The sequence below is a fragment of the Marmota monax genome, unplaced genomic scaffold (genome assembly GCF_021218885.2).
Source record: "Marmota monax isolate L192 unplaced genomic scaffold, Marmota_monax_Labrador192_F-V1.1 WCK01_AAM20220418_F8-fsc00072, whole genome shotgun sequence".
Taxonomy (NCBI): Eukaryota; Metazoa; Chordata; class Mammalia; order Rodentia; family Sciuridae; genus Marmota; species Marmota monax.
The window spans coordinates 1,030,551-1,053,781 of record NW_026692356.1 but is presented as its reverse complement, the minus strand read 5'-3'; the positions used below and the strand labels follow the sequence as shown (position 1 = coordinate 1,053,781).

General features: G+C 39.0%; 2 protein-coding genes across 4 annotated transcripts in view; one reads left to right on the top strand and one right to left on the bottom strand.

Annotated features, from left to right (window-relative positions):
- Thnsl1 (threonine synthase like 1) overlaps window positions 1-23,231 on the bottom strand; it is a 187,790-nt gene that overhangs the window by 42,852 nt on the left and 121,707 nt on the right. The gene's annotated exons all lie outside the window — the stretch shown is intronic.
- Prtfdc1 (phosphoribosyl transferase domain containing 1) overlaps window positions 21,519-23,231 on the top strand; it is an 87,428-nt gene continuing 85,715 nt past the window's right edge. For both annotated transcript variants that reach the window (XM_046442264.2, XM_046442262.2), the window contains exon 1: window positions 21,519-21,644. In XM_046442264.2, the coding sequence (XP_046298220.1) occupies window positions 21,597-21,644 (48 nt within the window). In that variant the 5' untranslated portion in view covers window positions 21,519-21,596. The remainder of the gene's footprint in view (window positions 21,645-23,231) is intronic.

The window sequence follows — 23,231 nt, the reverse complement described above, 5'->3', positions numbered from 1 at the left end:
AACTCTTTTGTCAATACAGAATGTTCTATATTTCTTCTAATGAGTGTACAGTCCTGAATTGTATAGATAAATAAAATATACTTCACCAGTGCCCTGTTGATAGGTATTTAAATTATTTCATTTCTTTTACTATTTGCTTTTAAAAGCAATGAACTTGAAAATACATCATTTTGTATATTTTTTTATGTATTTGTGGATATTATTCCCAGGAATTAAAAAATTAAGTTAAAAGTTACAAGGTGCACTTGTAATTTTATTAAGCACTAGTTTTATTTTGCTTCCCCTGACCCCCCGTCAAAAAAAAAAAGTATGATTAGGTTGTATATATACATGGTCCAAAATTTTCACTTAATCAGAAATAAAATAAGGAGAATAAGTAAGTTATCCCTCATGCCCTTTTCCTATAGCCACTTTATTCTTCTCAGAAGCAACCACAAGGTTTTTTGTGTATCTTTTGTGTATCTTTCCAAATAATATTCCATAAGTATGTATGTGCATAATATAAAAAACCTATATATTTATATAGAGGAGAGTTACACCTATTTGACAGACACTTGGTTGTCCTTTTTTTCAGTCTCTGGGGAATCAGAAGACTCCTGCCAAAAAAGACATCCTGTATCAATATAAGCATTCATGTTAGAAATAGATTTTTTGTTGTCTCATTCTTTATCAGCCACACACTATCAATAGTGTGGATCTCATTAAGGAAGGAATGGTTTTATTGGCTTTCAAAGTGCCTATGTTTTCATTCTGGATAGAAGAGAGGCAATGGATATGGGATCCTGCCCTGCCCTGGGCCACACTGTGTTGAATTTGCCTGTCTAGATTTCTTGGAACCATCTGAGATCTGCTTTCAACCCCCTGGTGGTGAGGTCTGCATTGGGTCTACTTCTTCCAGTGTTTTATGTTTTTCTGTTTCTTGATTTCCTTTTCCCATACTGGGCGGCTATTCACTTATTTAGATTGCAAGCTACATACAGAGAAAACCTGGGTTGGATCTCCTCTTTTCACTTTCATCTCTCCATGCAAACAGCACACTTGGTTCTTCTCTTTCTTACTATCTTGCTAAAGCAGTCAACTTGCCACAGTATTCGAACTTTTTCCAACTAGTTTCCTGGAAGGGTAGATAGGCATGTGGCTTTTCTTCCATGACAGTCCAAGTGACAATTTACCAAATGGTTTGCCAAGGAATAACAAGGGTCAACAGCTTTCCCATCACCTACATACCACCTTATTCAATGACTATTATGAGGACTTGAAGTTTTCTAAGATCCAGAAATCAAAGTCTTACCTTTTATAGGACTCTATTCCAATGATATGATAATGACTGTAGTATCACCTAAGGGGATATAACTGGTTCAGAGTTTGCTATTACATGCTCACAGCCCCTTAGTCACGAAAAGAGTTAAGGTGAAGTGAAGTGTCCAATTAAAGTTTCTTGTAAGCAAGGAAAACAAAAAACAGAGGGACTGAGCAGCTGTTGACATTTTTTTTTTCCTATTCCCTGGTTTTTCTGGGCCAACACAGAGGACAAACCTTAATCTTGTGCAGTTCCCACCCATGAGCTGTGCTGTTTTGGACTAAAGCAAGTTTCTTTTATCTTTATTGGCTTTGAGGAGACAGTCCACTTTTTTTTTTTTTTCCTGGATAAGCTTGGTCGTTGTACATAGCCAGCAGGCTTCGGCTTTAGGCCCAGAGCACCCTGGAGGCCACATGTGGTTTAATCTGGACAAACGCTTTGAAACAAATTCCCTGGCTTTCCTTCAGCATTATTGAGATGACAGGCAGCTGCCACCCACATGGTTAGATGATGTCCAGCACTGGCTAACATGAGTGTCCTATGTGAATAGATGGTATAAACAGTGAGATGGGTGAGTTGGGCCTGAAATTATAACAGAATTTGGACTACCACCTTACTGTACCATGAAATTGTTTTGCTCTTTTGTAAATGTGCCTAAAGCTTTTTGAAAATTGCTTTGACACACCCTTTGGGGAATTAAAATATAGTAGTAAATCCTAAAAGACTCTGTTTTCTCTAGGCACATTTTATAACATAAAAAAATAAAATGAAAAATGTGCCAAAATTCTGAGTCCTCAAAGTTTCTACTTATTTTCAGTATTAGCCAAGCAAGTTAATGATAATTGACCATTATACTTTTTTAAAAGTTAAAAAAAGGAAAAGTTCTCCAAAGTAAAAATGTAAGCCAAATGCCTTAACTTAATCAGAATAATCCCCTTCACAAAAGATATATTGTTCTATTGTTATTCAGTTTTATGTTCCTATTATTATCTCATGAGATATAAATATACTTTAAGTATTATCTGGCATTGATTTATTATATGGTGTTTTTAATAGCTAAATTACTTGTCATGTAAATAGAATTGAATTATAGTGAATCTTTAGATATTTTATTACTACAGTCCTCTTAATACAGACACCAAGGCCAAATTTCTCAAAATAGATTATTAAACTATTATTAAATTATTAGATTCTTTTAAAATTTGCATCAGAACTCAAATACTCTATAGACAGCTTATTCAACTTTTTAATATAAAAGGAATTCCAAAAGTAATTTGCTAACTAATATTTTATAGGGATCTTATGGAGTTTGATTTGTACCCCACCCCTATTCTACATATTAAACTTCTACTTTTCTATTATAAGAGATAATACTTTACTTATTCATCTTTTTGTATACTTGTATATTATTAAATCTAAAATTTCCTTATAGTAAGATTTATTATTTTCTTATATACCACTGAGGGAAAAAAGTCTCAAACACATTTTCTTATCTCTTGAGATTTTTATTTTATACTAGTTGAAACAGCTTTTTTTTAAATTAAGACAATTTTTCTTCATGTACTCTTTTTAAAAAATTAATAGAGTTCATTTGAGAGGGGAAAAAAATTCACAAATTGGACAATGTCTAGAACCAGAGCAGGTTCTGAGAATTCTACCCAACAGCAGGATCAGATACCTTTTTAGAAAAATCAAAGTGAAGCATAGAAACCAGTGAAGTAGGTTAAAGCCTAAATAGCTTATGGGCTACAGGGCCTCCTGTGATCAACCAGATTTCAGTTACTGTGATTAACTGAAATCTGGTCTATTGTGATTTGGTCTATTGATCCTAGTCTACTATAAGAGCCCAGTCCAAATTAATGGCCTCTTACAGTTTTATTTAACAGTATACAACTTAGAAAAATGAGCTGGTAATGTGTTTTTTCAAACATCATTTTCATGTTCTCTAATGTAATATAAAAAGATGAAGGTGAATCCAATCTTTAAAAATCTTTACATTAACAGTAGACTCAGTTGTATCACTTTTTCACTCAAAGGTGTCCGGGTCCATATTTTGCTACATTTTCTGTGCCATGGGGGAGAGGGGTAATACAACTTGTCATATAAAAGGGCTCTACAGTTGTCTCTGGGATTTTATGCCAAACTGCTGACTCCTCTTCTGTTCTTTGATGACATTGGTCATTCCCCCCATGACAGCCACTTCCTTCCATTAGTATCAAACTTTGCCACTCAGCTGTTTCCACGTCTAGCTGTATACAAGAACTTTTCATTTCATGAATAAATAGTAGTGTAATATTTTGGGGTTTTTTGTTCTAATTAGTAATAAAAGTAATGTAATATTTTGTAAGATATTTTAAATGTCAGTTAATGTATATGGAGTCAATCATAGACAAAACTCAGTGGAAATGACAATGACCAAGTTGGCCTATGTGTGTCTAATGCCGCTTACATCATAGCTGCCATCTGGTTGAGAGTGACTATGAGACACCATCAATTCTAAAGTAGCATGAATTCAAAGATATACAAATATGAAAAGTACAGTGCATCTCAGGAGAAAAGGAGTATGGCGCTGGCTCTGCTACCTAAACATGCTGCTCTTCCTAGAGACCACCCCATCTTTTAAGACCTAGCACAGAGCCAGTTTGTTGTAAAAGGCTTCCATAATTATAACCCTGTTTGATATTCAATTTTGCTCACAGAACCCACATGTCCATTTATGAGGTCGTAGGTCACATTTGCTCTCTTCTTCAGAACAAATACTTGGGATCAAGGATGAGAATTCTATGATATTGCTTAGCAGACCTCTCAGTTGAGACCTGGCAAGATGCCCTCTTGGGAAATTGAGGCTGAGTGCAATAGCAGTGGCCACCAATCCATTTGATGGGTTGTTTAGTAAACTCATAGTTTGATTATTGGATGTGCCAATGTTGTGAAGGAAACAGTTTCTCTTACCTCTTCCTCATCTAACACCTTTCAAATATTCAATCCGTTGGCTTCAAATATACAAAGAGTTGGGCTTGAATCCCAAATGGTGTTTAATTTGTGTAACTTAGACATTTGAGTGGAAATTTTCTACAGTGATTATCCTTCCATTTAATGGGGGGAAAGTTTTGTTCCTATGGTAACCATTAGAATAGTGCATACTTACTATACTTCTAAAATATGCAGTCCATCCTTATGGGAATACACATCATCTTAAAAGGATTTTTCCCCTTTCAATAAACATTGATTTTTTTCTCCCTTTTTCACCTGATTTCAGAATAAAATAAAACTTTGTTTGGAAGAATTGCTAAGAAAGAGCTTCAGGAAATGAGAACCATGAATGGGATGGGCCCCTTACAGCTGTCATGGGAGAGCAGCTCCACAGTCCTCAAGTGGTTTCTGGGAACACATGCCCAGTCCCTCCATAGCTGTATTTCTCCCAGACTCTTTGTATTTTCCATGCATCATCATGTTTGCTGTGTTTGGGATGTTGCTATGCAAAATGATATAAAAGAGTAAGTTTTTTTTTTTTTTCCTAAGGCAATCAAGCTGAGCAGATGCAAGTTTAGGATGATGCAAAAGTTTCTTAGAACAGTTTTAGAATTCCTTGGGGAATGGTTAAGAATGTTCATGATAAGGAAGGATAAAGGCCTACTTGACAAACTTCACTGGTTCCAGGGGTTTTGTAACTATTGACAGCATTTAAGTAGCAGTTTTGAAAAGTGTTTTTATTTGTACTTTTGCAAACAAGAGGCCCTCTCCAGCTTTTTTCTTCAAATTCACTGGTCTCTGTATTTTTCTTTTAAAAAGTATATGCTACAAAAAATATGCTACGATATTATTAAAGCAAAGAAAAAATATAGCAAAACTCCAGTTTATACTTGTGTTAGAAAAGTTAGCATCGTGGCCTCATTTTCCATTTTCTTCTTTATTTTTTGTATGAATTTTTTTTACAAGCTCACTTATAGAAAGACATCTGTGGATTCTGTAGTTCTGTGATAGACATGTAGAAGAGGAGTGATGAAACATTTTCTGTAGGTCTTAAGCATGTAACCCTTCATCCTCATCAACCATGACTTATTGAGTAATGAGTTCTGAGCCTTCATAGCTAAAGGAGTAGCCTGGAGCCAGATGTGGTGACACACACCAGTAATCCCAGCTACTTGGGAGACGGAGGCAGGAGAATTGCAAGTTTGAGACCAGCCTGGACAACTTAATGAAACCCTGTCAATAAACAAATAAATAAATAGGCTGTGGATGTAGCTCAGTGGTACAGCTGCACTAGATTCAATCCCTGGTGTCTCTCTCTCTCTCTCTCTCTCTCTCTCTCTCTCTCACACACACACACACACACACACACACGCACACACACACACACACACATGAAAATAAAAAACATTTAAGAACTGAAATCATTTGTCTTGCTACTTACAAAAAAGCCAAATACAAGGGTTGAGAAAGTAGAGAGAGTGAGTGCCCATATATGATATAACTTCTGTGCCTCCAAAGATATCCGAATATGGGATAAGTAGGTGATACTTAACATCCTACCTGCCTTCATCGCCTTGGTACAGTGTCTGAAATTTCACTATCAAGTCTTATCAAGGACTATTGAATTAGCTTCCAGTGGATAGAGGGGCCCCAGCAGAAGGAGTCAGAGCCAAATAGAGCAGAATAAAATAAAACTTTGTTTGGAAGAATTGCTAAGGAAAAGCTTCAGGAAATGAGAAGTTATATGTGCCTAACAGTGGGCAAGGCAGGTCTAGGTAAAACACTACCAGGTCTAGGGAGGATCTTAGACAACTTAATATGGAAGATGCTGGCTACTTGATGAGCAGGACTGTGGGCATGCATGAAAAGGAGATTGGCTGACAGCATGGAAAGCTCTTCCTACTTTCTAAGTCTACTGTGTTGGCTCCGCAAGACATCCCATTTGTGCCTTCTCAGACCTCCAGGCAGGAGTACCACAGAATGGTTTATGATCTGCTTCCTTTGTATATCAGCTCTGGAAAAGGATTATTAGTATAAAAGACAAAGCAAAAGGGACACAGAGGAGGTCCTCCCTCTTGGGCTTGGGAAAACCTGTTCCTGATAACAAAATCAGGGAGAGCCCAAGAACATCTATAGATGGGCTTTTTTTTTTTTTTTTTTTGGTACTGGAGATTGAACTCAGGGGCACTCGACCACTGAGCCACATTCCCAGTCCTATTTTGTATTGTATTTAGAGACAAGTTCTCACTGAGTTGCTTAGCGCCTCGTTTTTTTGCTGAGGCTGGCTTTGAAATCGCCATTCTCCTGTCTCAGCTTCCCAAGCCACTGGGATTACAGGTGCGTACCACCACACCCAGCATAGATAGGCTTTTAAAAGTCTAGCTGTTGACAATTTCCGTAAACACTTTCTACTATTTGCAGTTCCCAGTGATGATCAGAACTACCAGAAGTTTCATTTATGGGAATATGTTTAGATCCTTTTAGAAAAAGATATTGATTTATCATATTTCCTTATGTCTTTAGGCTTTAGCTGATCTCTTTCAGTCTTGGATGTCAGGTCATAATTATTTGAACAATATGTATCTTACACATACAGGGATTACTACTATCTAAATAAAGGCATAAAGGAGGGGCAGGATCATGATGAGACTGCTGAAAAGTCTATTATAAAATTTGTTCAAGGCCCTGAATATAGAATTAAGCAAAGAGTAAAGCAATGAACAATATTAGGGCTTAATGAATGAAAGAAAAGAAATAAAATTCATGATCTTTCATGCTCTACCTTCATGGACAGTATTCAGCTCATTTGAAGGGGTATTCTCATTTGTAAGAACTAAAGCCTTTCATCATTTCTGGGCATGGTGTCCATTAAAGGCAGACCGGGTGGTATCAGCTGCACATGATGAAAGAAATCACAGGGTTTCATTATATAGAGTAATGACAGAAGAATGGCCAGTCCAGACCAGCTGCATCCACCTCTGCCACTCTCTCTCTCTCTCTCTCTCTCTCTCTCACACACACACACACACACACATACACACACACACACACACATGCACACACACCAGGATAGAAGACTTAGAAGGTCTGATTTTGCAGAGAGGGAAATTGAACTCGGAACCCACAGAATCTGGAATCTTTCCGGACTGTTATGATGAAAAAAGCAATGGATCTTGCTCATAATAGGGAGAAAATTTGTTTATTATGTTAGGTTAAAAACAACTCAGTTATTATAACTTTTCAAAGCCATGAATAGCCAATAAAATGAAGAAGAGACTGGTCACATTTTCATCTCTAGTAATAATAGCAAACAGATAGCATTTATAAGGATCTGTGTTGTTTTAAGTGATTAACCTAGGTTAATTTAGTCCTCATAATAATTCTATGATTTAAATAAGATTATCATCCTATTTTACTGACAGGGAAACTGAGGCACAGAGAGGTTAGGGAATGATCTAAGACCTCATCACTAATCATTGGCTATAGGATTGGGGAGAGCATGGAAGTTCACAAATAAAGGCATATACATACTCAGGCTCCTCAAGGGCCCCTGAAGTACACCTTACTAGGGTTTTCCTTAGTCTCTAGTATCCTTCTTGTCCATATTCCACCCAGTTTGATCCCTGTATTCTATCTGACCAAGATTGTACAAAGGAATAGTGGAAAGGGTGTCAGGGAACTGGGCTGGTAGCATAGGCTGCTCAGTTGATATTGGAAAGTGTCTCAGATGAAAGGTATTTCTGATGTCCAGAAGAAGGCCCACAGCACTGGGGGAAAGGACTACAGAAGGCTAGAGGGTATTGCAGTTCAAGAGAAAGTTGATAGTGCTTTGGAAGTTAATGAGAAAATTGCACATAGCATACAATGGGGTCTCTTCTTTGTTGGCCACTTTATTATAAAGCACTTTGCACAGATTTCATTTTTATCAATTAAATATGAAGGTAGTATATATATGTCAAAAGAGCAAATTGCATAAGTGTCAGGTTCAAGTTTCGTTTTCCTGGACATACCCAGAAATTTCCATTTATATTATCTTTGGGGTGTGCTTAACATTTATTTTTCTGAAAGAAGGTGATGAATCTGGCTGTATTCTTCTCAGGGTATTCTTATAGGCATCCTCTATTAAGTGAGTGTGTTAGTCTGTTTTTTGTTGCTATGACAAAATGCCTGAGAAAAATCCATTCAAAGGAGGAAAGATTTTAGCTCATGGTTTCAGAGGTTTTAGTCCATGGTCAGCTGACTCCATTGCTTGTAGGTCTATGGTAAGGCAGAAACATCATGGCTGAAGGGCATGACAGAGGAAAGCTGTCATGGTAGTTAGGAAGCAGGATGTGCAGACAGGTCCAGGGACAAAATTTAACCTCCTGTGAATTACCTCTTCCAACTAGGCCCCACCTCCTAAAATGTTCACCACCTCCTAATTGCACCATCAGTTGGGGACCAAGTCTTCAATACGTAAGCATTTCAGAGACATTTCAAACCCAAATTATACAGTGTCCAAATATTATTGGAAGCTGTGTTAGTCGACTTTTTATCACTGTGACAAAATACCTGAGATAAATAACATTAAAAGAGGAAAGGCTTATTTTGGTTCATGGTTTCAGAAGTTTCAGTCCATGGTACCTTGATTCTGTTGCTTTGGGCCTATGGCAAAGCAGTAAGCCATGGCAGGAGCATGTGGCAGAGGAGGCCCATCTACCTCAAGGCATTGAGAAATGAAGAGAGAGGAAGGGCTGGGGTCCTAATATCCTCTTCAAGGGCATTCTCCAATAATTCTTCCCACTGAGCCCCAACTATTAGATGTTCAACCATCCCTCAGTAGCACCACAGGCTGGTGACCAAGCATTTATCACATGGGTTTTAGAGGGACATTTCAGATATGGCACAGGCCAAAGCAAATATAATGCATTTTCTCAGCCAATGTTTTATTCTGAAGCTTTAATATTCATACTCATGGTATTCTTTAATGGAAAGATTAGATCACTGGGAATTCTGTACCCTTCCAAGTTACACAACCCCCACTAACTAGGAATGAGAAAAGGTTTCAGGTGGTTAAGTTATGGATTAGTTTCATTATTTTGTATTTGACCACTCTGAAACAGATTTTTTTTGTTGTTGTTTTATTTTATTGTTTGAGAGTGCTAGGGATTGAACACAGGGCCTTATGCATGTTAGGCAAGCACTTTACTACTGAGCTACATAACTAACCCTATGACATTTTTAGATGCAGTGAACTCTATAGACTTGCTGAAGGTCCTATAGCTCTTTAAGGAACAAGGAAGAAGATGAAACCAGTGCTTGTCCAAGAAAAAAAAAGGTACAGGGAGAGCAGGATGAGAACTTACCAACAATTGAAACTGATCAAAAATGAAATGGGGTGCCCTGCAAAAGACTGAGTAGTTATCAGTAAAAGTAACCCTTGCTGAACCAGATGATCTCTGATATTCCTCCTACTCCATCTCTGATCGTTTTTGCAGAGAACTAAATTTTTCATATTCATAGACAACTAAGCTCTTGGAAATTTAAAATCATTTTTGGATACTAAGAAATTGCCAATCATAGCTTTTAGCTAATTGTACCATGCTGTGAACTTAATTTCCAAAAACCTCTCTATAGTACTGGATTCAGAATGAGAGTTGAACAAGCACATGAGGACTGTGATCCAGAGGCCCTGGGTGTATGCAAGGAACACACAAGTGAAGACGGAGGAAGGCAAAGGAGGAAAAGTGGAATAAAATGGATGACAGTGACAGTGGTACTAATGTAATCACCACAATCATTGCATCAATTATAGCTGTTCTCATTTTCCACAGGGAGGAACTGAACCTCAGGATTGAGTCCCCAGGTGGCACAGTAAATGGCAATGGCAGGTCACCATGTTGGGAGTCCTCATTCCAGGTTTGCCACCATAGCAGGCTGCTCACCTGGACAACGGCTTGCTCACCTTAACGTAAACACCTCTATATTAAAGGCAGGTTTCAGAAGAAAAGTTCATTTTGGAATTCTGCTTTAAGCCTTGTCAATTTAAAACAGCATTCTGTGTGCAGTTTTAACTGTGTTGCTCAGCCTCCTGAGACTCACATTTCTTTATATGAAATGAAATAATATTAATGAACCTCAGAGGTCTATTAATATTATAAACTCCAAATTCCTATTTTGAGGGATTGGAAGAAAACAGAAAATGACTGAGCCTTTATAAAATAAAGGGTCATTGCTAAATTTTGGTTTTGCTTTTTGACTTGAACTTTTATTTGTGTTTCTCTATATTTGAAACAAAATCTATTTTTTTTTTATGTTCATGTTTCTGTTTTCCAGGAAGCATTAAAGAATGAAAACTCTTCCACAAACTCGTGTCACATTACATATCCAAGAGGGCTTTAGACCTGTTGTCTATGGGTCTATTAGCTATAGGCCTAATGTTTTCCTTAACCTCCTAAAATTAGGGGAATAAAAAACCAAGGCCAGCATAGAAACTATTAATCTAGGAGCAGAGGTTCTTAACTAGAGATGTTTTTGCTCCCCCTGCCTCAGGAACATTTGGCTCTTCCTGAATGCACTTTCGATTGTCACAACTGGGGGTGCTACTGGCTTCTAATGGCCCAAAGCCAGTGTGGTCATTAAATACGTAGGAATACATTATAATTTATATTTTTTAATTTGTATATGTATACATGCAAATATAATGAATAAGAAACCTTCATGACAAAGAATTTCAGCACTTCAAATGTCCATATATAAAAAACTCTGGTATAAACCAGGTAAAATGGCAGGGTACCATGGCACATGCCTCTAATCCCAGCGACTCAGGAGGTTGAGGCAGGAGGATTGCGAGTTCAAAGCCAGTCTCAGGAAAAGCAAGGCACAAAGCAACTCAGTAAGACTTTGTCTCTGAATAAAATAGAAAATAGGGCTGGGGATATGGCTCAGTGGCCGAGTGGCCCTGAGTTCAATCCCCAGTTCTTCCCCCCCCTCCCGCCCCCAGCAAAAAAAAAAAATATATGGAGGTTTACATATCCGGGCACTGCCTTGACAAAAATCTTCTAAACTCCCAAACCTAGAGAACTGCTTCATGGCAGAGCTGCTCTTCATGGGAGATAGGGAAGACTCCCACATTCTCCATTCATCTTTATAGACATTCACAGAATGCCCTGTGAGGGCTTTAGACCTGTTGTCTATGGGTCAATTAGCTATAGGCCTAATATTTTCCTTAACCTCTTAAAATTAGGGGAATAAAAAACCAAGGCCAATACTCCCCCATTCCTGGGGGAGTATTCTTTGATCATTATTTTCACCCTGTTCTTTATTTTCCTCTATAAAAAAGCATAGGGGAGGCGCTGGGGCTTAGGCTCAGTGGTAGTACACTTGCCTGGCATGTGTGAAGCACTGGGTTCAATTCTCAGCACCACATATAAATAAATAAAATAAAAGCCTATCAACAACTAAAAAATATTTTTTTAAAAAAGCATACTGGCTTTTAAGAGTTTTGAGTTGACCATCATTTTACATTTTTCATGATTTGCTTTTAACATCAGAGTTTTCCTATTCATTTTTCTTTGACAAGATAAAGAAAATCTTCTCAAAATGTCTAATGTCTCTAAGAATAAGAAAAATCATTGGAAACTTATGTTTCAGCTTTTCCAACTAACACAAAAAGGTTTCTACCATTCACAATGTTTACCATTTTTAAGTCTCATTAGTGCTAGGGATTGAACCCAAGGGCCTCTTGCATGCTAAGCACATGTTTTACCACTGAGCTATGTAGCCCCTATGCCTGCTGTTTTGAAACAGTGTTGTCTAATTAACTGGGTTGATCACAAGAAGTATACCTAATACAAGAACTCAGAAATACAAACTAGTTTTAAGGTTTAGGGGGAAAAAAAGTTGGAAAAGAATGCAGAAAGTTTATAACACCCCTACACACACACACACACAAAAGTATAATAAAGGAGATAAGATGGGGACTGGAGGTGTAGCTCAGTGATAGAGTGTTTGAGTGTTTGATTAGCATGGCAAAGCCCTGGGTTCAACCCCAGCACCTGGGTTCAACCCCAGCACCAGGCGGGGTGGGGGGGCGGTGGGGGGGAGGTAATATGACTTAACTATCAAGGTGAAAAGGTAATGGGCACAAAGTTCAGGTATGAGTTTTATAATTTTTAAGTCAGTCTGTCTATATCACTTAAGCTCTGGCAAAATCCCCAGACGCACAGAGAAGCCTGAGTCAGCCATCTCTCATTCCTTTATTTTCTGTAAAAGGTGACTTGGGTATCAGTTCTGTGGCTAATTGTGCTGAACATGCTGAGAAATCTGAGCCAATGACATCAATCTTGAATGCTATTATATAAGAAATTATTTCTTGGTTTAGCTTTTGGCTTTACCATGCAAACTAGAGTCTTTGGGTGGGGTGGGAAGGAGGAAGGTACTGAGGATTGAACTCAGGGGTGCTTAACCATTGAGCCACATCCCCAGCCCTTTAAATCCATTTATTTGTTTGTTTATTTATTTTTATTTTGAGACAGAGTCTTACTAAGTTGCTTAGGGCCTCACTAACTTGCTGAGGCTGGCCTTGAACTTGCAATCTTCTTGTCTCAGCCTCCTAGGCTGCTAGGATTACAGGTGTGAACCACCAGGCGTAGCAGAAAACTAGATTCTCCTGAGTCTCCTGTTCCTCGGAATCACCTTGATTTAAAGTGGGTTGGAGGGGCTGGGTCTGTGGCTCAGTGGTAGAGCACTTGCCTCGCACGTTTGATCCTCAGCACCACATAAAAATAAATAAGTGAAATAAAGGTATTAAAATATTCTTAAAAATGTAGAGTGGGTTGGAAAGTTCTTACATGTGTGTCATTTAGGGATGTTTGTTATTTGTAAGTTTGGTATGAATCAAAGAGAATCTGATTGATTGTTCTTCCTCAAGCTGAGAGACAGTCAGATAACCTCAACATTGGCCTGAAGTTCAGGTTCAGAAGGATCATGATAGTTTTGCTGAGATGAAAAACAGTGGGAAAAATCTAAGGTAAGGTAAGCGCGGGGAAAAAAAAAGAAAACCATGGACCACAACAACCAAATAGCATCTGAAATGGCCTATGGAAGCCAAAAGCTGCTTCATTCCAAACGCTGAGTTCGTGGCCCACTTCTGCCAACTGGGAGAATTTTTCCGTATGTATAACATCTTCCCGATTCTTTCTTAGAAATTTAGAAAAAATTTCCATTTGATTTTTTAATTTAGAATTTTTAATTTGAACCAGGTGTGGTGGTGCATGCTGTAATCCTAACGGCCGAGGCAGGAGGAGCACAAGTTCAAAGCCAGCCTCAGCATTTAACAAGACCTTGTCTCAAAACAACAACAACAAAACAAAACAAAACCCCAAAACCAAAACACAAAACAACAACAAAATGGGCTGGAGATGTGGTTCTGTGGTTAAGTGCCCCTGGGTTTAATCCCTGGTACCACCCCCAAATTTTAATTTGATCCATTTACACTTGATTCTTAGGAATAAATTATAAATATTGAGATTAGTGATGTATTTATATTTGATATAGAGCTTCTTTGAAGTATATAGTAATTGATTTTGAAGTTAGCTTTTATTATCCTTTATATTACAAACATTAAGAGCATTATATCAAGCTTTTTTAAAATTTCTAATATAAAATAAAAACTAACAAAGGGATGATTTTAAAAATAGACCTGAGCTGGGTGCAGTGGTACATACCCATAATCCCAGCTATTCAGGAGATCACAAGTTTGAGATCAGACTGGGCAATTTAAGGAGACCTTATCTCAAAAATAAAAGGGTTGTGGATGTATTTAAGTGTAGAGTACCCAATAGTGCCAAATAAATAAATAGGCCTGAATTTAGAAAATACATCACTATTAATTCTAGACAGGTAAACAAGAGAAAAACTTTCCTTTTCTTTTTTTTTTTTTCAGTGCTGGGGTTCAAACCCAGGGTCTCACACTTGTTGTTAGGCAAGCACTCTTTTGCAGAGCAACATCTCACCACAACAGGAGCTTTCCTTATTGAAGATTTTTGTTTCATGCTCACATGTGTGCGCACACACACGGTCAAACACACTCAGAATCATATGTTATAATATGTACAGAGCAGGTTGATATCACCACAAATAAAAGAACTTCAAGGGAAAATGTTAGCTCATATACATAAAGAAGATTTTATAGATTGTAAGTTAATTTGTAAAAAAACAGTTCAACTGGTCTGGGGTTGTGGCTCAGTAGTAAGTGCTTGCCTAGCATATGTAAAGCACTGGTTTGATCCTCAGCACCGCTTATAAAAAATAAAGGTCCATCAATAACAACAGCAAGAAAATTAAAAAAAAAAATTCAACTGGTCTGTTTATTAATGCAGAAATCCTAACTCACTAGGAATTCCATTTAAAATTATCCAGTTTTAGTAGTAGATAAGTACACTTTGCATACTTGAGACTCTGAATACATTACTTTATATAAGTCTCATAGTAATATTAAGAAACAAACAAACAAACAAACTGACATTACCATCATTGAACAGATGGGGAAAATAAAGCAAATAAATAAAGAAATTTGTCCAAGGTCAGGTAGAGTCTGGTTTTGAAGCTGAGTCTGTCTGACTTTGATCCCAAAGCCTAAAAAGGAACATGTAAACTTTTCATTAGTCTAGGTATTACTTTATGGACTACAACGTTAAAACCACATTGTTTGAAAGTAGTCTACAGTGAAGAATTAATCACAAATTCAAACTGACTTTTCTTATTAGTTCCAATTACTAAGTTTCTAACATATGTTAGCTAATATTCTTTTCCTTCAAACCTCAAAGTATTTTAGCAATAAAATTTTACTCACTTTTAGTTAAAAAATCCCATAAGATTTACTGTAGTTTTTCATTGAAGAAAGACATTAATATTGTAAGCTAAATTTAGCAATACATATCAAGAGCCTTGAAATATATATACCCTCTCACTTAGAAATTCCATTTCTAGAGAATTTATCCTCCAGAAATAGAATGCATATAAATGTTTTATTACAAACACACATATTTATATGTATTTATAAAATCAAAACTTGTGAGTAATATAAATATATTGGGGAATGGTTAAATAAATGATGGCATTGCTATTTCAAAACGTTCATTATACCATGGAAAAACTCTGTGTTAAAATATGTTTATTTTACTTGAAGTGCAAAGCAGAAAAGAAGGATACGAACTCAAGAGCAAGCATTTGGTTACAACTACATAAGAGAAATTTTTCAGACTCACAAAAATTAGAAGAAGATACCAACATCTTTATATTTCAGTTCTATTTTTTTTCCTATATTTTCAAGCTTGAACCAATTTTTATATACTGATTTAAAACAGAATAAAAAATGCCTTCTAATTTTCTTTTTCTAAAGTTATAAACAGAATGGCTAAAACTGAGCAAATGGGACCCTCTGCGAGCCAGGTTCAACTTGCCGTGAATTGTACAGGTACTGCTGAGGGAGTAAGTGTAGTTAAGAGATCCCTGGTTAGAAAACACAAAGAACTCCATTTTCCACATGTAAACCACAGGATTATTAATGTGGGTGCTGCAATAGACTCTCCTTGTTCTGGACGTGTACACCACGAGTCTAGCAGGCCCACACCCTGTGTGAGCTGTGATAGCAGCCCAGCTTTGCTTCCTGGTTCACCAGGTTATTCTACACGCTGGCCATGTATAAAAACAATTGCCTTTGCTAGCCCCTGCATTTTCGCTGAGAGAAGCAAAAAGGGAATTGCCACAAGAAGATGGATTTCATCTCTCTTGCTACTCAGAAGACTGATTTTGTTCACACCTAAAGGGACAGAAGAAGGTAGTGGTGGGTGGGGAAGAATGCAGGTGGAAATAGGTTCCTTGTTTTTTAGGACAAATACAAAGATTCACATCAACTTGAAGGATGTCCCAAACTACAAATAAAGCCAAAAAAGTCTTTCAGAGTTTGAAAAAGGCCTAAACCATGTCCTTTTTAGCTCCTGTTGTCGTCATCATTATCATCATTTTTTATAGTGATGAGGACTGAACACAGGGCCATACATAGGCTAGACAAGCACACTGCCACTGAGCTTCATTCCCAGCCCTTTTTAATTTTTTTTTTTAAATTTTGAGACAAGGTCTTGCTATATTGCCCAAGCTGGCCTTGAATTTGCAATCTTCTTGCCTCAGCCTCCTGTGTATTGGGATTATAGGCATGTGCCAAAATATCCAGCCCATTGCACCTTTTTAAAAAGAAATAATACAAATGCATAGGTTGAAAAAATTCTTAGATTTTAGTGTATCTATAAGACCCTATAAGTCTCTTATTTTCAGATAACAATAAAGCCATAAATTTAAGTATTTCATAATAATGCAATGTCTTAAAAAGATATTTTTTAGTGTAGGTGGACACAATAATACCTTTATCTTTTATTTTTATGTGGCACTGAGGATCGAATCCAGAGCCTCATGCGTGCTAGGCAAGTGTTCTACCACTGAGCCACAACCCCAGCCCAATAATGCAATTTTTAAAAACTTTTTCCCACTCTCTAAAAGGGTTTCCATTGTCAAAAGAAGTTTCAGATACAATCCATTTTGCAAAAGTCTTGTTGAACATTGGCAGTGTATATTGGCATATCAAAGGCTTCTGGAGATCCAACAACATAGAGGTTTGTTTTAACTTTGCTTATCTTATGGCTCCTCAGACCTAATAAATCACAGCATTGTCTTCCCCAAACATTAAAAAAATGGGGATCAAAACACACTTTGAGAAGTGTTATCAATGTTCAATCTCTGCTTCAGTTTCTTCCACCCTCAAGCCATGTCTCCCCAAAGGGCTTCCCAAGCTTCTCCACCTTTACTCTAAAATGCAACCCAGAACCTGGCAATGACTATAACCTGTGGGTATCATACATCAACTCTGATCTGAAGACACGTGCCTATAGCTAAGAGAATAAACTTCTCCTTTCAAGTTGGTCCTTGGTCTCCCCATCATGTCAGCCTAAGTTATTGTCAATTAAGGAGGCCCTTTGTTTTCTGTGCGGTTTTTGGTTTTCGTTTTTCAAAGTGGACATCTTTCCAAACTCAGCAGTGGCTGAAGCACCACCTAATTTTGCACAAGCTATCACAGCACCATTAGGTACTAATCTGTTCATTTGTAGCCACAGAGTGCTGTGCTAGGGTCATGTATATAACTTCTGCCTCCAGCCCTGTGGATTTATTTAGTGCTTAGTCCCTCGTTCCTGCAGCTGTGTCCTTTCAGTGACTGCTTTATAGTGGCCAAGAGAGTTGAGGTTGGCTGCCAGGACTGTGAGATCTGGAGGAACACATGGACACATTATTCTTTTTCTCTGAAGCTATCCAATTCCTGATCCGGTCAGATGGGAAGATAGTGGGAGGATATCTCTGAAGCAGCCCAATACTTACCGCTGATGATATTGCTCATGTCTGACATTATTGCAAGAGAGCAGGCTTCAATCTACCCTGTGTATTCTCAATCAGAAGGCTAATTATTAACGAAAGTATAATAATTTTTATAATTATTTATAAATAATTTTATAGTAATTTTCCTGGCTTTATTTGTATGAACTACTAGGGAGCCAATTTTTTTTTTTTTAAACACTCTAGGACTGTACACATTGGATCCAGTCTGCTTCAAACAAGAGGCTAGGAAAGAAGGGTTACTATGTTAATCGAATACTAATGAGCCTTTTGCTTAAGTTGGCTTTTGTTATAATTATTTGTAATTACCTTTCTTTTTGCTGTATTTATATAGATTGGGAAAATTACCTTGAAGTTAGCAAGATGCTTACTTAGCCTGTGTTTACAGGAAAATATCCTGCCACTTTTTCTTTTGTGCTTCTAACATTTTCAGAGTGTTTTGTTCAGCCCTATGGAAAAGCAAAATATCATCATCATTATTACTGGCCTTTGTCCACAGTGGATTTCGTCCAGATTCTAACCAGTAACTCTGTGACTAACGATCTGAGTCATTAAGTTTCAGATGTTTATGTATTTCAACACAATTCCCAGCCTAAAAATTTATTTATTTATTTTTGTTTTAGGGCTTAGAATTAAATGCCCTTAGTGACACTGAATTTCCAATCTAGTATCACTAAGCAACTAGCTACGAATACCTAGGTGAATAGATTGAATTGTTCCTTCAAGAACAGATTCATATTGGCAGAAACCAAAGAACTACCAAAATGTCAAAAGATTTGTATGTACTTACAGGACAAAAGTCTCCAATCTGGTGGAGAATTCAGTTAATTATTAATATTTGTGTTTTCACCATGATAGTGGGACAAGATAATTTCAAAATTTAAAATGCAAAGAACCTATAACTAAAAGGAAGTAAAGGGAATGCCAGAAAAATGCAAACATACTTAGAAGTTACTAACTTTGCAAAGATGCATGTCTTTATTCTTGCAGATCCTTCAAAGAATTATTAGAAAATATACAGTCTGAGCTAAAACATCATTTTTAATGGAAAATTCCATTATTTTAATAATTTTCTCATTTTTCTATATTCATCCTCATACCAGTACCAGATTGTCACCTTGATTAGTAACTTAACAACAATTTCAAAAGTCAATTCCCTAATTTTTTAAAAAATATTTTTGTTGTTGAAGGACCTTTATTTTATTTACTTATTTATATGTGGTGCTGAGAATCGAACTCAGTGGCTCACACATTTGAGAAAAGCGCTCTACTGCTGAGCTATAACTCCAGCCCCAATTCCCTAATATTTTCACATGAAATAATTTTATATTTGGGCATGAATTTTTGACAGCATCTCCAATTAATAATATTTACAGCTTGATAGCATTTTTCAAATTCTCTCATATTTTATCTCACATTAGTTTCATTATTATATATAGTAGAAAAGAAATGTATTGCTCCCTTTCAAGATGAGAAAATTGAAGTATACTACATTGATATAATTGACTCAGTCTCATTGGCTGAAGTCATACGAATTATTACTAGAAACACTGGAATCCTAGTCTAAAGCTATACCACTAGATATGTAACAGAAATTTGAGATTTAAAAAGAATTTTTTTGACTCTAAATCCTCATAATGAAGGATTAAGAATAAATCCTGAACAAATGAGTTGTTATTCTTCAATACTGGTCTTTGCAAATACCATTTGATATCAAATATTATATTACATTAATGCTGTCCAATGTACAGAAGTATAATCAGACCATAGAAAATATTATAACATACAAAGATGATAAATAAAATGATTTAATTTTAAAAAACTACTTATTTACAATTCTGTGGTCTTTATGAAATGTCCTATAAAGCTCTATATGGGTGTTCTCAAATGTACATTCATAAAATTCCTGTTGTGTTTCAAAAAGTTACTTTTTGTTTGTTTGTTTTCATTATGAACCTACTGGGTTTTATGTTTAAATTAATGGTCTTTGCAAGGAAAAAAAGATTTATCAACCATTTCCCTTACATCTTCCACAATGTCCGGGCTGGACCACAGTGGTTGCTTTTTAATTTCTATGTTGCAACTACTCCTTTAATTTTTTTATCCTTTTCTTTTCTCAATCCTTCTTTCTTCCTTCTCTTCCTTTCTCCCTCCCTCCCTTCCCTTCATGCTGGAGATTGAACCCAGAATCTTACACATGCAAAACACAAGTTCCACCACAGAGCTACATCCCCAGTCCTGTGAAATATTTTAAAGTCTCTTGCCACCTAGTCTGGCCCAGGCATTCACACTGAGCCTTGGATGGCTAAGTTTGATACTGAAGCACTAAGGTTTGTGAACCACCCACAGCATGTCCTTTGGGTGTCTCTGACCAGTTCTGAACTCTGGTCCCCCCACAGATCTTCTCCACCATAACCAGTGGGAAGCAGTGTGACCAGCAAAGCTGCATTAACCAGTCCAGTGAACTCAAAAGTTTGATCATCATGATAGCTTTGTTCAGTTCCTGAAAATTCCAGTGACATTGGTTATGAATATGATTTCTAGGCCTGGTCTTTGATTTTGGGGAAAAGAGGCAGACTACAGAAATGGTTCAATATAAGGGCCTCCAGACAATGACTGAGAGAAAAATGTTCATTTGTGCACTAGGAAACATCTCTCATTTATGCAGGGAGTCACCGCATGTCTGGTGCTTAATCTTGGAGAACCCTTTCACTGCACATAACATTTAGAAGACACATCAAAGGCCAGCGGTGCTGAGCATGGTGGGACTGCCACATCTGAGTGACTATTTTGCCAACCCAGAGCGACATGAACTGATAACTACTTTCCCTTCAAACCGGGCAAAATCAGCATTCCTTGTGCCAGAACCCCAAGATTATCAAAAGTGTTTTGGAGAGGCTGAGTCAAGGGATCTGTCTTCAATTCAGGGCTTCAATTGGAAGCCGGGCTGTGTGGAACCTTTGAGGAGATGTCAGAGACCAGAGGCCTGAATACAGGGAAAGGAGGGCCCTAGAGGAAAAGACAAAGAACCAGGACATCGGGTTGGGAGGGAACTGATATTAGGGTTTGGATTTAACAACAGATTCATAAAACAAAGATTTCTAACCAGGGAGAGCCGTCGTTTTCAACTGCAACCTGAAACAACTAAAGTCTGACCGTCTGGCGTTTTGAGTGGTAAAGCAGATACAGTCATTTTATAACAACCTCTTTTGCCCCCTGCCGGGAACGCAGTTTTAAGGAAAGGCCCAACGTCCATCGCCAAGGGTATGGTCCTAGGTAAAAGCAATCGCGTGGCTCTTTGCAACTCCCGGCCCGGAGGTTGGAGGATTTGAAACCGTCCAGGATATTTTTTTGTCAAGCAAAAAACTCGTAGAATCGCGGCTCTTTCACGCATTTACTGGGGACAAATGGGCGCATAAAAATGTAGGGAGGAGTCAGGGAGACTGCTAGCCCGGGGGCTGGGGCGACGGATTTAGGAAGGCAGGGGGACAGGACAGAGCTTTCTCTTTCCGCACCGAGCGAGCCGCCGGCTGCCTCCTCGTCGCGAGTCCCTGCGGGGCGAGAGCAGGCGACGGGGCTCACGAGCTCGCAGACGGACACGCGGCAGGCGGCGGCCGCCAGGGACGCGCCCGGGGCCTGCGCTCAGGTGGAGCGGGCGCTGCTCCGCAGCTGCTCCCCGCGCTGCGCCCCGGGGACCCACGGGGGTAGGGGGCGCATCGGCCGAGGCGCTGGCGCCGCGCCAGGCTTGCTTTCCCGCCGGCTGGCCGAGGGCGGGGCGGCCCCGGTCCCATCCCCATCCCCACGTCCCATCCCCATCCCCATGTCCCATCCCCCAGCCCAGCCCGGGCCTCCCGGATCCTTCCCGCGCCGGTCTTTCCTTCCCGCTTTCCCCGGGAGAAACATGGCCGGGAGCACGGAGGAGGCGCCAGACTGCGGGCGAGGCGTCGTGGTAAATGCAAACTCCCGATTTCGGGACCGAGTCGTGAGCTCCCGGCTCGCTCCCCTCCCCTCGCTTCTTGGCACCCTCCTTTTAGACGAAATGCCTGAAATGCCTTCGGGGGAGTGCGGGCCACTGCTTTGTTCTTCCCCTCGCGGCGGGGATCCTTTCCACCTCCAAACCCAATCCTCCCTTCCCCGCCCCCCAAACTCACGAAACACCTAATACCGACGTGCCTTTACCCTGGTTCTCAATGTCCCCCCTCCTTCCCTGACCAAAACCGCTTTACCTTGGCGATAAACCTGCGTCTTGCGGGTCCCCACTCCTATAAGCCTCCAGAAGTCACTTACGCCAGCGGGCGGGTCTGGGAAGACCCTCACTTGCCATTCTGGCGACTGTCCTTTTTGTGTTGCACCCTGACTCCTCTAGAGTGGGCTTCAAGTTTTGTTTCCCAAAAAAGATACTGAGGATTCCTGAGAGCAGCTAGGAAATAAAGTAGCTCCCTTTATTAAAGTAGCTCTCCAGGACGGAGTAGGAGCTTTGAAGTCTTTAAACCTGGGGAGGGACTCTGCACAAGTTCTCGCGCAAACTAGTGGCTCTGGAGTGCCCCTTGCCTGGTCTGGAAAGGGGGAAATAGCAAGCCAGGCCTGCCCAGAGAATTGGAGATCATGTGTGTGAAATATCTGGTAGTTTGTCCTGATGGAGAGGTCGGGGAGGGACAGACCTCAGCCTCTTAACCTGGGACTCCTTGAGGTGTGATCCAGATCCCATCTCTCAGGATCCTGGGATCAAATCATGGATGGTGGTGGTTTTGACACTGTCAGGTTTAGTGTGAAAAGGTGGTGAGGGAGATGAGTGGGGCTCACTTGCCATTAAGATTCTCTTTCAAGTTCATCTTGTAATCCACAGACCATCTGTGAAAATGAATCCACTGAATTAGGATGAGAGGGTGGAGAAAGAAACACCTTCACTCAAATAGAACTGTTCAGGTTGAAATGTGGTTTTTAAAATTTTTGTTTTGTTTTGTTTTTGTGCTGGGAATCAAACCCAGGGCCCTTCTCCACTGAGCAACATCCCAGCCCTTTTTATTTTTTATTTTTATTTTGAGACAGGGTCCTGTTAAACTGCTGAGATTCTCACTTAATGCCGAGGCTGGCCTGGATTGCCATCCTCCTGCCTCAGCCTCCTCTGATACTGTGATTACAAGCCTGAGCCACTGAGCCCGGCATGTTGCTCAGTTCATAACTTAACCGCAGGACCTTTCCTTCTTAGAGGTGGAGGTCACTTATTCATGCCACACATGTTGACTGGCCTGCTGGGTTCCAAGGGGTGTTTTGTTTTAGGCTCTGGCTATTGCAGCAAGGGGGCAAGACAAAAACCCCGTCTTCCTGGGACTTGCATTTTAGAGGAAGGACACAGGCAAGCAGTGTGAAAGTGCATAAGTAGAGGAGATAATTTCAGATAGTGATGTGCGCAATTGAAAGAGGGTAACAGGTCAGAGAGAAATTGGAGGAGGGATGGGGATCGATACTTATGCTCTTTTTGTGACATTTGAGCTGAGATCTGACGGGTGGGTAGACAGGAGGTAGCCATGCGAGG